This window comes from Notechis scutatus, chromosome 1 (assembly GCF_049901735.1).
Source record: "Notechis scutatus isolate UNSWTSFEM ecotype Mainland chromosome 1, rNotScu1.2, whole genome shotgun sequence".
Lineage (NCBI taxonomy): Eukaryota > Metazoa > Chordata > Lepidosauria > Squamata > Elapidae > Notechis > Notechis scutatus.
In genome coordinates this window covers 36,067,072-36,082,826 of record NC_142009.1, presented here as the reverse complement: position 1 = coordinate 36,082,826, position 15,755 = coordinate 36,067,072, and the positions used below count along the sequence as shown (strand labels likewise).

Below are 15,755 nucleotides of genomic sequence, written 5' to 3'. Positions count from 1 at the left end.
TACAGAAAGCGGCAGCGCCAGGCTCTTGGGTGGAGTGAGCGCAGGAACCGGCGGCCGTCCAGTCTGCCCGGGAAGGGGGGGAGCGCGCGCGCGCGTGTGTGTGGGGAGGGGGCGGGGGGAGATCAGCTTGGGTAGGAAAGAGGGCGATTTCTTCTGTGCTTGAATCTCAGAGATTTCTCGAGTGGTTGGGAAGGACAATACGATTTCTGCCTTTCCTGTCATACGGTTTTGTTTTTTGCTAGCTGGGGGTTAAAATTAGCTGTCGGGGCGACTTTCCTTGAAATTTGCTTCCCTTCACATGCCTGCGGCTTGCCTGCTTGGGGTGGTGCAGCCTAGAGAGAGGGGGGTGGGAGGGGAGAGTTTGCGGCTGATGTAGGATCGTCGTCGGGTTTCTCCTTTCTCCTTCCCCTTCAGCGCGGAAAGAGGAGGAAAGAAAGAGTCAATCGGAGCCGTAGGCGAAAACCCCCAAGAACGTCCATGGCCTCCCGATCGCTCCGTTTTTGGACGAGGTGGATAATGAAATCTTTGTTGCCACAGCTCTGACTACTTTTGAATTTTATTTGGGAACTAGCCAGGGTATATTCTTCCTGAAGACGTTGGGCATTTCACGGAATTACCGCAAAGAAGAGACTTTTCTTCTCTAACCTTTTATAATTCAGATATTTTATTAAAACATGGAAAATGAGATATTCACACCTCTTTTGGAGGTCTTCATATCCAGCCCACTTGTTACCTGGGTAAGCATTTGTTGATCAGTAATGGAATTTATATAAATGATTTCTTGGCAAGTACAGGCAGAATTCATGTCATAGTGATGATAAATATGTTCTGTATTCTAGGTTAAGACATTTGGATCCTTAGCTGGACAAAATGCTAGCAACCTGGAAGAATATGTTGCACTTCTAGATGGAGTTTTCTTAAATGAAGTTATGTTGCAAATGTAAGTTGTTCTGTGTTTTCGTTGCTTTTTAATGTTTTAAGAATTCGTCCAAGAAGATAGCTCACTCTGTGACCTTATTTTCTTTCAGGTTATGTAGGAACAGAACAGAACCATATTCTCATTTTATACCCTGTTACTTGATTTTATAACATAGAAGTATGCTGCTTTTCTATGCTATTATATTTTTAATGTTTTACAAATCTCTGTGTGATTTTAGTGAAAAAAGTGAGGGGGTGCAAGAAGAGATAATCAGGCAGAAATAATAAAGGGTTAAGCACTGCACCTTGCCTGTGCATAATAATAACCTCCCTGTTATTTGTGGCCCATCCCTGCATTGGTAGGGAGCATATGGAATAGCAAATGCCTGATTTTAATCAGTTGTTTATTAAAAGGTAGCATGATTTATCTATATCTTGATTCTAGAAGTATTTGTTTTGAACTAAATTTCATTGATTAGGCTAACTACAGCTTTAATATATTTATATTGCGCTAATATATATTGAAAGACAACAAAAATATGGAGGATTTAACATGCTCCAATTAAGGACTATACATTTGATTTCGATGCATGTATTTTGCAATAAATATTAAGTCTAATTAATTATCCAGTTGATTTACTTAATAAAACAATCACGTTAGTCTTTATAGGTGATTAATTTTTTTTATTATGTTCATTGAAAAATAAAAGTTTATTAGTAGTGTACAAAACATGCTTTATGAAGCAAATAGAAGAGAATGATTCTATGGGATTGTATTTTATTTAATAATGCAGTTAAGTACATATTTGGGGGGATGAATATTACTTACCTATAATAAGAGGATCTACTATTCAAAGGGCTTAGATTTGTGACTAAGATCCAATCTTACATAGAAGCTTTACATTTAGGTTTAGATGATATTTCCCCAACTTGGCCATACTAGTTGGATGAATGAATATTGATAAGTCAATACTTCCTTAGAATATTAGGTCGAAGAAGGCTGATTTAGATATATGAGCGTCTTGTGTTGTATATTTGCCCAAGAGCATCTCTCAGAAACTAGTGATTCAACATGTGGGAATCATCATATATGAATCATTATTCTGGATATATATGACACAAGAATTTACTAAATCTTTTTGACCTAAATAAAGTATTCACAAATAAGCACAATTTCAGTTAGCAATGGAAAAGTGAGACATTTGTCAAGTTGTACTGATTCAGTAAATTGCTGCAAACCAAATTGAGGAAACTAGAATAACAGGCATTTTTAAAAATTGTAAATAAAAGTGTATTACTATAATGTTTCTGATAATTTTTTAGTTGGGGTCAGCAACTTTTTTTGCCCCCTGGACATTTTGTGAATTTGTACATGATGATAAGGGACACAGAAAAAGATATGATAGTATGTGAGACTTTGGACAATATATCACTGATATATATATATATCATTTTGGAGACCAAGGAGCCTAACCTGGGAGTCTGATTTGAGTTCAGAAGCATTTCAGTGCCAATGCTTGTAACATTTCTTGGGTTCCTGGCAAAAAGACAGGGGATTACTCTAATAGATAATAATTAAATAAAGCTATCAGTCTGCTTTTAAATATGAATTATTATAATAATAAATTGGCATGATGGTGCAGTGGTTAGAATGTAGCATTGGAGGCTAATTCTGCTCACTGCCAGGAGTTTGATCCTGACGGGCTTAAGGTTGAGTCAGCCTTCCATCCTTCCGAGGTCAGTAAAATGAGGACCCACATTGTTGCGGGCAATATGCTGATTCTGTAAACTGTTTAGAGAGTTCTGTAAAGCACTATGAAGCAGTATATAAGTAACTCTTATTGCTGAATTGTTATCTTTTCTTGTTAATGTTGAGTTCTATATCTAAGGCAAGAGGGGAATTCTGAATCTTATGAAAAAAATATTTGCTTTCCTTAAACATCTGTAGAAGTATTTACAATGCAAGACATATTTCAACTGTTTTGATATAAAAAAATATAATATAATATAATAAAAAAATCAAATCTGGTTGTGCATCTTCTGAGGAGTTGGGAACAAAACTAACCTTCCCAGTTTTCTGGAGAACCTTCAGGTACCATCCACTGACACAGTCACATCAACAGAAAGGACCTACTGACAGTTGGAGAGGTTGTGAGATTAAGAGTAGGCACATGAATGGGAGATATCTGTCGGACAACCACTAGCAATTTAATGCTTAACCCTCTTTGTCTGGACCAAGACATGACACAAGATTTTGTTGCTAAAATTTATTTGGGAGGTGCATGCAGGGTGTGGATAACCCACCATTTTGTAAGTAATAACAGGAGTGATAATAGAAGCTGGCCCTTCACAGCATTTCAACTTCCATTAAAAAAAATTAAGGAATATAAAGAAAAAATGAAGTATAGAGAGACAGAAACCCTTGTATACTGGATCCTATGAATATCAGATTGTCTGCCTTCTCTAAATCCAACTGAAACATTATGCAGAATTTGTAGTTTGGTCACCTCCACCATGCCAGTAGTGGTTGGCTGCATTATTGAAGCCCTCATTTGATTTGCAGTATCAGACGTCTGGAAGTTGTGGTGGAGAGTGGAATAGAGATTATGTTCTTACTCAGTAGAGGAGGCAGTTGCTATCTCTTATGGCTGAGAAGGCACTTCCTCCAGTGAAATGGGATTCAGCTGCTGTTTTCTGGCCAGCCATGTATCATGACAAGAGGTTATCAAGAGGTTGGCAGGGGCTATTTACTCCATCAAATCCAATCCTAAACTCTGCTGGATTCCAGATTGAAGTGTTCCTGACACAAATTCTCCTTCATTTGCTTGAATACTTCTAATAAATGAAAGCTCTATTTGCTGCTTCCTTGGTAATTTGATCAAAAAGACCATCTTACTTTTTGTTAGAGATGGAATGAAAGTTAAATCAGTTCATTCAAATAGAATAATGGCTAGAAAACATTTCTCATTGTTTACCCTTTGATTATAAATGAGGTGTAAATGTTGAACAAAAAAGGAACGTATAAAAATAATTCTGTGTATGGCTATCCATTTGGAAACTTACACTATAGAAATATTACTAACAAATATTCTACTACATATTGTGTCTGGATAAAGGCAAATTGGGTGATAATCATATTTTTAAATAAAGCTGTTAATATTTTCTTGATTTATATTCACAATAATAATAGATATAAAATATTCGTTGACATATATTTTTCAAAAATGGTTTGCTTATAGGACTATAAAATGCTCCTCAGTATTCTTACTAATGTCTGTATTCCTTTTTGTTATTTCTGTTCTACAATTTTTAATATCCCAACTATGTAATCTCCACTAATCAAGACCTGTACAGTGAATTGATCTCTCAAAACTAACTACAGTAAATGATAAATGAGATATGGCTGAGAAGAGGTCTTAGCCAGAAAAGACAAAGAAGCCCATTTATAGAAGCCCATTTACAGAAATAGTCTTTTAAAGAGGAAATTGATTATGTGTTATCAAATTGTGTCAGCTCTCAGTGACCACATGGATTTTCTCCATGTCTATCTGTCATAGAGGCCTTATAGGTGATTGCATTACCTTTAGAAGCCTACCAGCAGCCCATGCAGCTAATAAAGTAGTGGCACTACATGGACTTGTTATGGTATGTATGTAATTATCTGGATGTTCTGTAGGGAGGATTCCAGATGGCATTGCCAGAATCCAGGCAGGAAGTGATCAAAGCATGACCAACTTTGTGTAGAAATTGATGTAATTGGTGTACAAAATGGATCTATGCAAATATCCTCCTAGGCTTGGGACAGTAGTCTAGAAAGATGAAGATGATGATTATGTTTTTATCCCACTTTTTAAATATATAACTCAAGGTAGCAAACATATGTAGAACTCCCACCTCTTATCCACAAAAACACTGTGAGGTGGGTTGGACTAAGAGTGACTAGCTGAAAATCTCCCCACTGACTTTCATCCCTAGAGCAGGACTAGAACTCACAGTCTCCTGGTTTCCAAGGTCAGCGCCTTAACTGCTATACCAAACTGACTCTGGAAGATTTTCCTCAATAAATTAATAAATAAGTATGTTTTTGACTCATTTGTTTAATTGGATGTCTTTATCTAGTTTTATAATTTGTATGCAGAACCGATCATGTTTTGTTTGTTTCTATCCTGCCTTTATTCTTTTTACAAATAACTCAAGGAAGTGAACATATCCAATACACCCTCCTCCTCCTATTTTCCCCACAACAACAACCCTGTGAGGTGGGGTGCAAATATTATGCAGAAATATCAACAATTTAAAAGGGTTCACTATCTTTTAAACACTACTTAAGTTTATCTATTCACTTTTGAATATACTTCCAAGCAAGTGGCCTTATGCTCGACAAAATGTACAACATGTAGTCATTTTTGCTCAATGCAGAATCTTAATAAAATAAGCTGGATAAATATTTCATTTTTAATCGGATTTTAACTTTCAGAAAGGTCACATGAAAAATAAGTATAAATACACTTACAAAAACTGCCGTGCTACTGAAAATTGTTCATGCACTTGGACTCTAGAATATAAATCAAACCACAGTATTAAATTACTCAGACCACTAATGCCTTTGAAAATTCCGCCTTTCAATATCTTTAGGTATGTTTAATTCAGCTTTAGTCAAAGACTCCCCTGATGATTATACTGCATGCTTCTTTTTTCCTTCTTCCAAAAGTGGCAATATTGTAATATAATTCTTTCATGATCTCAAATAATTCATGCGACCCTAAAGTATATGCATTTAGATAGCCAATGAAAAAAGAAAGAAGCTACTAATATATATATAATGAGATTGTTCAATTGATTTTAGTATCTTATATGTGTATAAAACAATGATATGTTTGAAGACATTCTGTGAAGTTGTGTTGAAATCTATTTGAAAACCAAAATAGAGACTACTTTGGGATCTATTTTACTTGGTATATTTGAGGGATTGGTTGTTTGTATTTAGGTCTAATAGATATGAATGATAGAACAGTTTATGTTATTTATATAAATAGATTTGTATAGCTATACAAATAATTTTTCAAAAGTTCATATGGTAAAGTAGCATGTCTTATTAAATATCCTCAGTGAACAGAATGGGGTTTGTGGTCTGTTTAGATTTAGAAATCTGGTAGCATAATGGCTATATTATACCTATTTGTGATATTTTGCTGAATGAAAAGATAACTAATCCCTGATAATGTGGTAGTTGAATATATCTTATAACCCTGATAGATTCTGAGAAATGACAGACTTTCATCTATTTTCTGTACTTTTTCTTTTTTTAACAAACAACATTCTGGGTGTTCTTGCCTGTTTTCTCCCCAATTGAAATTAATGTAACTTGTCATATGTAGGTTGCTTTTAAAAGTATAGTAGCTTAAGGCTAGCTTTTACAGTTGCACTAATTACTGACTTCTAGACAAATCTGCCCTATTTTGCTATGCCTTTCTCTGCTTTAAAGAATGAATTATTGAACTATGTAGGAATCATTGCCTTAAAATACTTATCTATTTTGACTATTGAATTTGCTGTTCAGAAATTATTTCATCCATATTGCTGTTTAGGTACAGTGCAGAATCAAGGGGTTTATGTTGGTATTTAAAATATTTTCAAAGCAGTATTTTTATTGTTCACTTTTTAGAATATTAGTGCTGTGTTATCCAATATTGTTGTAGTTGTGTTCTTTTAACTTCATATACTGGATATGTAGTAAGTCACCCAGAGTCTAATCACTGACTTATTTGGTCCTGCACTATTTAACTTCCATGGAAGTAGTTTTGTATGGTTTCAGATATGAGTTATCTTCCACTCCAGTTACTCTAATAAATTTATTCAGTTTTTTTTACAAATAATAAATGTTATTATGATGGTGGTATGTTATATACATGTGTTGATGCATTAATAAAACACATGCAGCAACTAGTAAAAATTAAGTGAGATGTAGCACAATATAATATTTTTCTGTAACCTTGCAGAAATAGAATTAATGTCAATTTGTATTTAAATTATAATCTTATATATTAATTTTCTTGGATGTTCATTTGCTAGAAATGTTGAGTAAAATGTAATGTCAATGAGTGAAATTTTGCTTATCTAATATCTTTTTCCTCTCTCCTCTGTTTTAAGAGATGGGGTACAAGGGCTGAGGAAACAATAACTTTCTTTCTGCTAATGGAACTCATTCCATTGATAAGGATGTCGTTTTTAAAATAAATCCACATCTTAACTTACAAACACAATTGGACCATAACTTCCATTGTTAAGTGATACGGTTGTTATGGTTTTCATGTTTAATTTTATGATCTTTTTGCCATGGCCATTAAGTGAATCACCATGGTCATTAAGCAAATCTGGCTTCCTCCATTTGCTTGTTGGAGGTCTCCTGGAAAGGTGGTGACCCTGGATTGCTGTTAGTTTATTTCCCAAATGAGTATGTTTTTCTAATTGATGTACATAAAATGAAACTGAAGCTCAAACACACAAGTGAGACCTGTGCAGTATCAACAACTGTTGTAATTGTCACACCACAAATTTTAAATTATGTTGCTGTATTTTGGAAAAAAAAAATCAGAATAACATTTTTCAAAACAGTTAAATTTTGCTTATGTGATGAATAAAGCAGTTGTATTTTGATGGAAATTATCTGTAGTACATTAATAAAAAAACATGTCAAGCATATTCTTGAGCTTACCACCATTTATATGGACAATATACCAAAGATCTTGAAATGAAAAACTTACTACTTATTAATGATTTAAAGAATAAACTCATCCTGGGTATATTTTGCTTAGGGAAAATAGCGGCTGCTCATGTCTACATGCTTTTGTGGAAAATGGATCACTGAGAAGGAATATGATCATGCTCATTACACAAAGCAAAGCTTATCATTAACATAAGGGACCTACTATGTTGCAGGCTGAAGATAATTTAGCAATTACCAGTTCTTTTTCTCTTAGCTGGAACTCTGGTCACATTTATTGTGGCTAGCTGGTATTTCCATAAATAAAAACTCTAAATGAAAATCAGAGCCACCATCTACAGGATGGGGGAGAGCTAATTCTTGCAGCTATTCTTGAAAGGAATCCAGGAATTCTAACCGAATTTCCTATTAAATTTACAATCGAACTAACTTTAACAATGTAGAAAGCTATATCAGACTAATTAGTCAAATAAACTGGACAAACTGAACCCTTTGGGGTGTATGTCATAGATTCTGGGCTGCTAATCATGAAAATAATGTACTTTAGTATGCCATGTATCACTTTATAGAAATAAAACTGGACGAACATTTGTCTGGGGTGGGTATAACGTTTCCTGACTTGAGTAGAAGTTTTGACTAGATAACTTCCAAGGGAGTTTCCCACCCTTATAATTCTGTGAGTTTACTATATTAGAAGATTTTGCTTTTGTTGAATTTCCTCTGAAGACCAATAGCAAGAATCTAAGCCTGTTTCCCCGAAGTGGTGGTATGAAATCTTCCAGGTCTCAATAAGAAATCTAAATGCACAGAAACAAATATATGTAGTGACCATCTGAGAGAAAGTGGTGTTAAGGTTGTATTTGTTCAAGGCAAATAATCAGTGTACATTTGATTGTCTCAGGTGTAATTATGTTTATCAGTTTTTCATCTGTTCTGTTTGAAGCATAATACTTTTATTAAATTCTAAATTTACCTATTTTTCCTGTTGGGTGTTCTTAATAAAGTCCAAATACAAATATTTTGGTAGTAAATTGTATCTTGACTCAAACATCCTCTCCAAATGGACAAGATAATGGGGTGAAGATGTTCTTTTATTCTTCACTTTAACAGAAAGGAGAAAGCATTTTGCTTCTTTGGGCTTTGTTTGGGAGATTGATAGAAGAAAAGAAAGCAGTGGCAGCAAGTCCTAAAAGAAGGCTGTATTTTTTTTCTTTGTTCTTTTTTGTATTTTTTGTCTTCTTTTTAAGAACAGATTGGATAACCATTTGTCTGAAGTGGTATAGGGTTTCCTGCCTAAGCAGGGCATTGGACTAGAAGACTTACAGGGTCCCTTCTAACTCTGTTATTCCAATTTGAATTATATATTCTTGCAGGTTATGCTAGTTGGATCAGGCAGGGCTGGTGGTAGAAAAAGCCAATAGATAGATCATTCTCACATTCTTTCTAATATTGAGAGTGACCATTTTATCCCGGAAGAAATAAAGGACAAACCTGAAAAGAAGGCAAGGCTGAGAAGTTCACAAGGATAAAAAAAATGTGTTTATAACTTTCATTTACAAAGAAAATTCAAAAACAAACCCAAGAAAATAATTAAATAAATCTAAAGGATAGCTTTCTGAAATAAAGGATGTATATTATACGATACCTATAAAACTATACTATATGCCCCATGATAAAGGACATATGGTCACTGTAGGTACATGTGAGAGTTGGAGTTTGTATCCTTGGAACAAAACCATTATATAAAAACAGGCCTTCTGTAAATAGCTAAGTACTATAGTGAGAAACAGCTGTCTAGTACAAAAATGGCAGGAGAAAAGAAGCTCAGGGTTTAAGCCCTGGAGCAGCACTTATATACATAGAAGGAAATAATACTGTAGAAACCATTCTTTATCTTACTAAGAAGAAGATTGGGGGTATCTGCAATAAAGAATCTGTTCTATTTGCCAGATTGTCTCTATAGCCATTCAGATGTTTTCTCAAATCTTAGTTACTGTGTTTGCTAATATGATTTGCTAATTATAGTTTGACTTTTTAAGATTTTATTATACAATCATGTGAAAAAGAAATTACACCATCTTTTTTTCTATGGTTTTATATATCAGGACATAGTGAAAATCATCTGGTCCTTGGCAGTTCTTAAAAGTAGGTAAATACAACCTCAGATGAACAGCCACACATGACATATTATACCATGTCATCATTTATTTTACAAAAAGACAGCCAAAATGGAGAAGCAATGTGTGAAAAACTAAGTATATCTTATGATTCAATAGCTTGTAGAATCACATATAGTAGTATTAACTTGAAGTAATCACTTTCTGTATGACTTATCAGTTTCTCACATTGTTGTGGAGGAATTTTGGCCCAGTCCTCTTCACAACATAGCTTCAGTTCATTGAGGTTTGTGGGTGTTGATTCATGAACTTTGAGGTCCCATCATAGCATTTCAGTCAGGTTTTGGTCTGCACTTTGACTGGGCCATTGCAACATCTTGATTCTTTTCTTTTTCAGCCATTCTGTTGTAGATTTGCTGATGTGCTTGGGATAATTTTCCTGTGCATGTCCCAGTGTTGGCCAAGCTTTAACTGTCAGAGAGATGGCTTCATATTTGACTCTAGAATACTTTGGTATACAGAGGAGTTTATGGTTGACTCAATGACTGCAAGGTGCCCAGGTCCTATGTCTGCAAAAGAAGCCCAAATCATCGCTCCTCCATCACCGTACTTGACTGTTGGTATGAGATGTTTGTGCTGATACACTGTTTTTAGTTTTCATCAAATTTAGCATTGTGCATTATGGTGAAACATCTCCACTTTGGTCTTATCTATCCAAGTGTTCCAGAAATCTTGGGATTTATTTAAATGCAACTTTGCAAACCTAAAGTGTGCTGCCATATTCTTTTTAGAGAGAAGAGACCTTTTCCTGGCAACTCTTCCAAACATATCATACTTATACAGTCTTTCTCTAATTATATTGTCATGAACGTTAACATTTAACATGCTAACAGGTCTGTAGAGTCTGAGATATAACTCTTACAATTTTCCTGCGCATTGCACGTTCTGACCTTGGGTGAATTTGCTGGGACATCCATTCCTGGGAAGATTCGCATCTGTCTTGAATGGTTTCCACTTGTGAATAATCTTCATCACTGTAAAATGATGGATTTTAAATTGTTTGGAAATGGCCTTATAACAGTTCCCAAATTGATAAGCAGCAACAGGTGTTTCTCTAAGATCATTGCTGATGTCTTCATTTTGACTTTCTTTTTGTAAAATAAATGATGACATGATGTAATATGTCATGTGTTGTTGTTCATTAGGTTGTATTTACCTACTTTTAAAAACCACTAAGTACAAGATGATTTTTATTATGTCTTGCTACATAAAACCATAATACTCAAAGAGAGGGTACTTTCTTTTTCATATGACTGTATACAGGTAGTCCTCAACTTACAATAGTTAATTTAGTAACTGTTCGAAGTTACAATGGCACTGAAAAAAGTGATTTATGACCATTTTCCACACCATTGTAGCATCCCCATGGTCATGTGATTTACATTCGGATGCTTGACAACTGACTGACATTTATGATTGCAGTTTCCCGAAGTCATGTTGATCCCCCTTTGCGACCTTCTGACAAGCAAAATCAATGAGGATGCCAGAGTCATTTAACAACTGTGATACTAATTTAACAATTGCAGTGATTCACTTAATAAATGTGGCAAAAAAAGTCGTAAAATGGGGCAAAACTTATTCAACAAATTTCTCACTTAACAACATAAATTTCTGGCTCAATTGTGGTCATAACTTGAGATCTACCTGTATTTGTGGTTTCTCCAATTCTGGAAAATTGTCCTTATATTTGTATACATATTGTATATTTATTCACAGCAGGAAAGAGCACAAATGTAACATGGTAGTTAAATGCTCTTACTATCATCAAGTTTATTTCTTTAAATTGCTTATCTTATGTTTTGTTCCATATATTCTGGGCATTCAGCTATAGTAGAAATCATGTTAAGCTTCTCCTCCTATAACTTCCTTAAAAAATGAAACTCAAAGCCACAAAAGGCTTGATCTATGCAGTAATATATAACATCTACTGTAAACGATGCTTAATGTGCCTGCTGTGTAGTTCCAACATTATGTAAATTATAAATTAAGTACCCTAAGTATTTTAGGATTTATTGTTTGCTGATCTGTAACTTTTTCTTTGTGAAATTCAAATAAATTGACAGTACTTATTTATTTCAATTTTCCCCCAGAAATCCTAAAGTACCTAGTCAAAGAATAAATAAGAAGATCAACAATGATGCATCACTTCGAATTCAAAATTTGTCTATTTTAATAAGACAAATTAAATCATATTATCAGGTTTGTGATTGTTTAAATCCACTTATCTGTTCTGGAAGAAGGGGAAATGACTGGACAGCTAAAGCTTTTCATAGTATAAATTACTAATCATCTATTTATATTTTTGCTTTGGCAATTCAAAGAAACAATTATATTGATTATAACATTGAAGTCATTTCAGGGATAGAGGGCCAATCAAATATATCATTGAGAACTAGAATTTACTTTTCTCCCCGCCCTCTCAACTCTTTTTCTGTTACTTGTTTTAGACTGTATGCCTGAGAGCAAGATTACTTTTAATGCTTTTTACTCAAGCCCATGAAGAGTAGTATGAAATAGAGTTTTTTGTTCTTTAATCCATTTATTTTATTTTTTTTCAATTTATATGATCATTCAATTCAAAATGGCTTTTAACAAATTTAAAGACAAAGACAAAAACACCAAACAAAATATGTGCTAATTATGACTAACTTTCATCTTTATGAAACATCTTTCAAAGCTGGACTCAGTATCTTGGCCCAGTACCCTTATGAACAGTCATACCTTCAGTGCCTATATTATATCATCTGTAGCTATTGAATTTGAGTTTCTATTCAAATCTTAAAATATAATCAGAATATGTTGTGATACAGATATTATAGTGTTTATAGTGCTTATATGTGTACTAAAACAGGACTGATTCTCTTGCAGCCCTCCAGTACGTTACATGGCAGTGAACATTAAATGAACATGTTAGTTGTTAAGCAAACACCATGGCTGTTAAATGAACCCATTGTTCACTATGGGCTGGGTTTTGTTGGAAACTGGAAATAAATACTGGTTCCTGACAAAAGTGTTGTAAATTATAGTCACATGACAGCAATCATTGCTTTGTACAAATCACAAAATATATTTCTAAAATCCTTAAAGAGGAACTTCTAATATTGCTCATTTAAACAAATAGATTGTTTTGAATATGTATATTCCCTAACATTAACTTTCCCTAACATTCCTTAATAGGTTTTCTAGATTTTTTTGTTTAACATTAATTTTCTATGAGGCATAAACAATAATATTATCATAAGTGTCCAAAAAGAAGCAATAAATAGAAAAATATCAATTTGTAAGAAAAAATATTTGCAGAACAAAATGAATAAGTAAAATATTCTAGGCATTTCATCTTTTACAAAAATTGAAACCTCTAATATTGATCCGTTTAAATGTCATGAGGTAAAGTTATGGTATCTTGGAGTTCATACAATATTACACTTGTAAATAAGGGATATTTTTACTGCTTATTTTAATATAGTCAATTAAGGTCAGATGTTGCCAGAAACATACAGAAAGTTCAACCTCTGTATATGTTTTATAAAAGTTATAAAAGTTAAATCTACTTCCACAGGAGACATTGCAGCAATTAATCATGATGCCTTTGCCAAATGTTTTAATAATTGGAAAAAATCCCTTTTCAGGTAAGTATTGTATCTGATTTAAAATAGGCATACTGTAATGTATAATTGTTATTTGTTGAAGTTGGCAAGAAAATAGTTATTCTTCGCTTAGGGAGGAATATTATATTAATAGATTTCATTGTTTTTTTATCACCTTTAAAACAATAGACAACTATGCTTTGATTCAGAAAAGCAGGAAAAGCTTTGACTATAAACCTTGTAGTATATACCTATATATAAGGTTTTATTGCCCTGCTTTGGAGAGGCTGTGCTTTATTATTGTGTAGTAAATTTGTAACATATTTGTGAATGTATTAGATGTAAGCAGGTTTCTGAATATGGAATTAAATATTTAGTCAAGATTTATTTCTGTGCCTGGCCTGAATCTGGCAATCACAAATATTTATTAATAATGTTGCATAGTACTGTAAAATATTTTTGACATGCATTGTATATTTGTACAGGTAGTCCTCACTTAACAACCATTTGTTCGGCAACTATTAAAAATTATGATGATGCTGAACAAAAGGATTTATGACCCATACCCAAACTTAAGGCTGTTGCAGTGCTCCCATGGTCAAGATATTGCAATCTGGGTACTTGACAACCCGTTCATACTTAAGACAGGTTGCTAAGTGTCCCGCAAACATGTGATTGCCATGCACATTCTTCCTGAGTGACTTCCCTAGAAAGTCAATGGAGAAGCTGGCAGGGAATATTGCAAGCTGCTGAAAAGACTTCCTCTGGTTCTTGGGAGCAGGCGGAAAAAGAGCCATCATGAAATCCAAGTAGGAAGTCCTTCAATTTTTGGAGGGACATTCACACTAATAGCCTCCTTGAGAGGAAAAGCATTGCTGAGATTCCACCTCACATGGGGCGAAATCAATGTTAGTTCTTTTCTCAATGTGGCTGGGTGAATAAAGTTCCTCAAAAAGGTCCCTCACAAAACATTTCTCTCGTATTTAATGTGGAACTGTATTTAGATAAGAATTAACTATTCATGGATTATAAAATTGTGTGAAAAGCAACTCTAGAAATAATATTTTGATTATTTACTACAAATAGTATATATACACTGCTCAAAAAAATAAAGGGAACACTTAAACAACACAATGTAACTCCAAGTCAATCACACTTCTGTGAAATCAAACTGTCCACTTAGGTAGCAACACTGATTGACAATCAATTTCACATGCTGTTGTGCAAATGTAATAGACAACAGGTGGAAAGCATAGGCAGTTAGCAAGACATCCCTAATAAAGGAGTGGTTCTGCAGATGGTGACCACAGACCACTTCTCAGTTCCTTTGTTTCCTTTATTTCTGGCTGATGGTTTGGTCACTTTTGAATGCTGGCGGTGCTTTCACTCTAGTGGTAGCATGAGACAGAGTCTACAACCCACACAAGTAGCTCAGGTAGTGCAGCTCATCCAGGATGGCACATCAATGCGAGCTGTGGCAAGAAGGTTTTCTGTGTCTGTCAGCGTAGTGTCCAGAGCATGGAGGCGCTACCAGGAGACAGGCCAGTACATCAGGAGACGTGGAGGAGGCCGTAGGAGGGCAACAACCCAGCATCAGGACCACTACCTCCGCCTTTGTGCAAGGAGGGACAGGAGGAGTACTGCTAGAGCTCTGCAAAATGACCTCTAGCGGGCCACAAGTGTGCATGTGGCTGCTCAAACGGTCAGAAAAAGACTCCATGAGGGTGGTATGAGGGCCCGATGTCCACAGGTGGGGGTTGTGCTTACAGCCCAATACCGTGCAGGACGTTTGGCATTTGCCAGAGAACACCAAGTTCGGCACATTCGCCATTGGTGCCCTGTGCTCTTCACAGATGAAAGCAGGTTCACATTGAGCACATGTGACAGACGTGACAGGGTCTGGAGACACCATGGAGAACGTTCTGCTGCCTGCAACATCCTCCAGCCTGACCGGTTTGGCAGTGGGTCAGTAATGGTGTGGGGTGGCATTTCTTTAGGGGGCCGCACAACCCTCCATGTGCTTGCCAGAGGTAGCCTGACTACTATTAGGTACTGAGATGAGGTCCTCAGACCCCTTGTGAGACCATATGCTGGTGCAGTTGGCCCTGGGTTCCTCCTAATGCAAGACAATGCTAGACCTCATGTGGCTGGAGTGTCAGCAGTTCCTGCAAGACGAAGGCATTGATGCTATGGACTGGCCCGCCCGTCCCCAGACCTGAATCCAATTGAGCACATCTGGGACATCATGTCTCGCTCCATCCACCAACGCCATGTTGCACCACAGACTGTCCAGGGGTTGGGGGATGCTTTAGTCCAGGTGTGGGAAGAGATCCCTCAGGAGACCACCAC

General features: G+C 35.4%; 1 protein-coding gene across 4 annotated transcripts in view; it reads left to right on the top strand.

The window, feature by feature from the left end:
* Window positions 1-547: 547 nt before the first annotated feature.
* The window catches only part of CCDC88A (coiled-coil and HOOK domain protein 88A), a 99,120-nt gene continuing 83,912 nt past the window's right edge, over window positions 548-15,755 (top strand). For all 4 annotated transcript variants that reach the window (XM_087961052.1, XM_087961042.1, XM_087961036.1 and 1 more), the window contains exons 1-4: window positions 548-737; window positions 840-940; window positions 11,910-12,018; window positions 13,379-13,448. In XM_087961052.1, coding sequence (XP_087817178.1) covers window positions 675-737; window positions 840-940; window positions 11,910-12,018; window positions 13,379-13,448 — 343 coding nt within the window. In that variant the 5' untranslated portion in view covers window positions 548-674. The remainder of the gene's footprint in view (window positions 738-839; window positions 941-11,909; window positions 12,019-13,378; window positions 13,449-15,755) is intronic.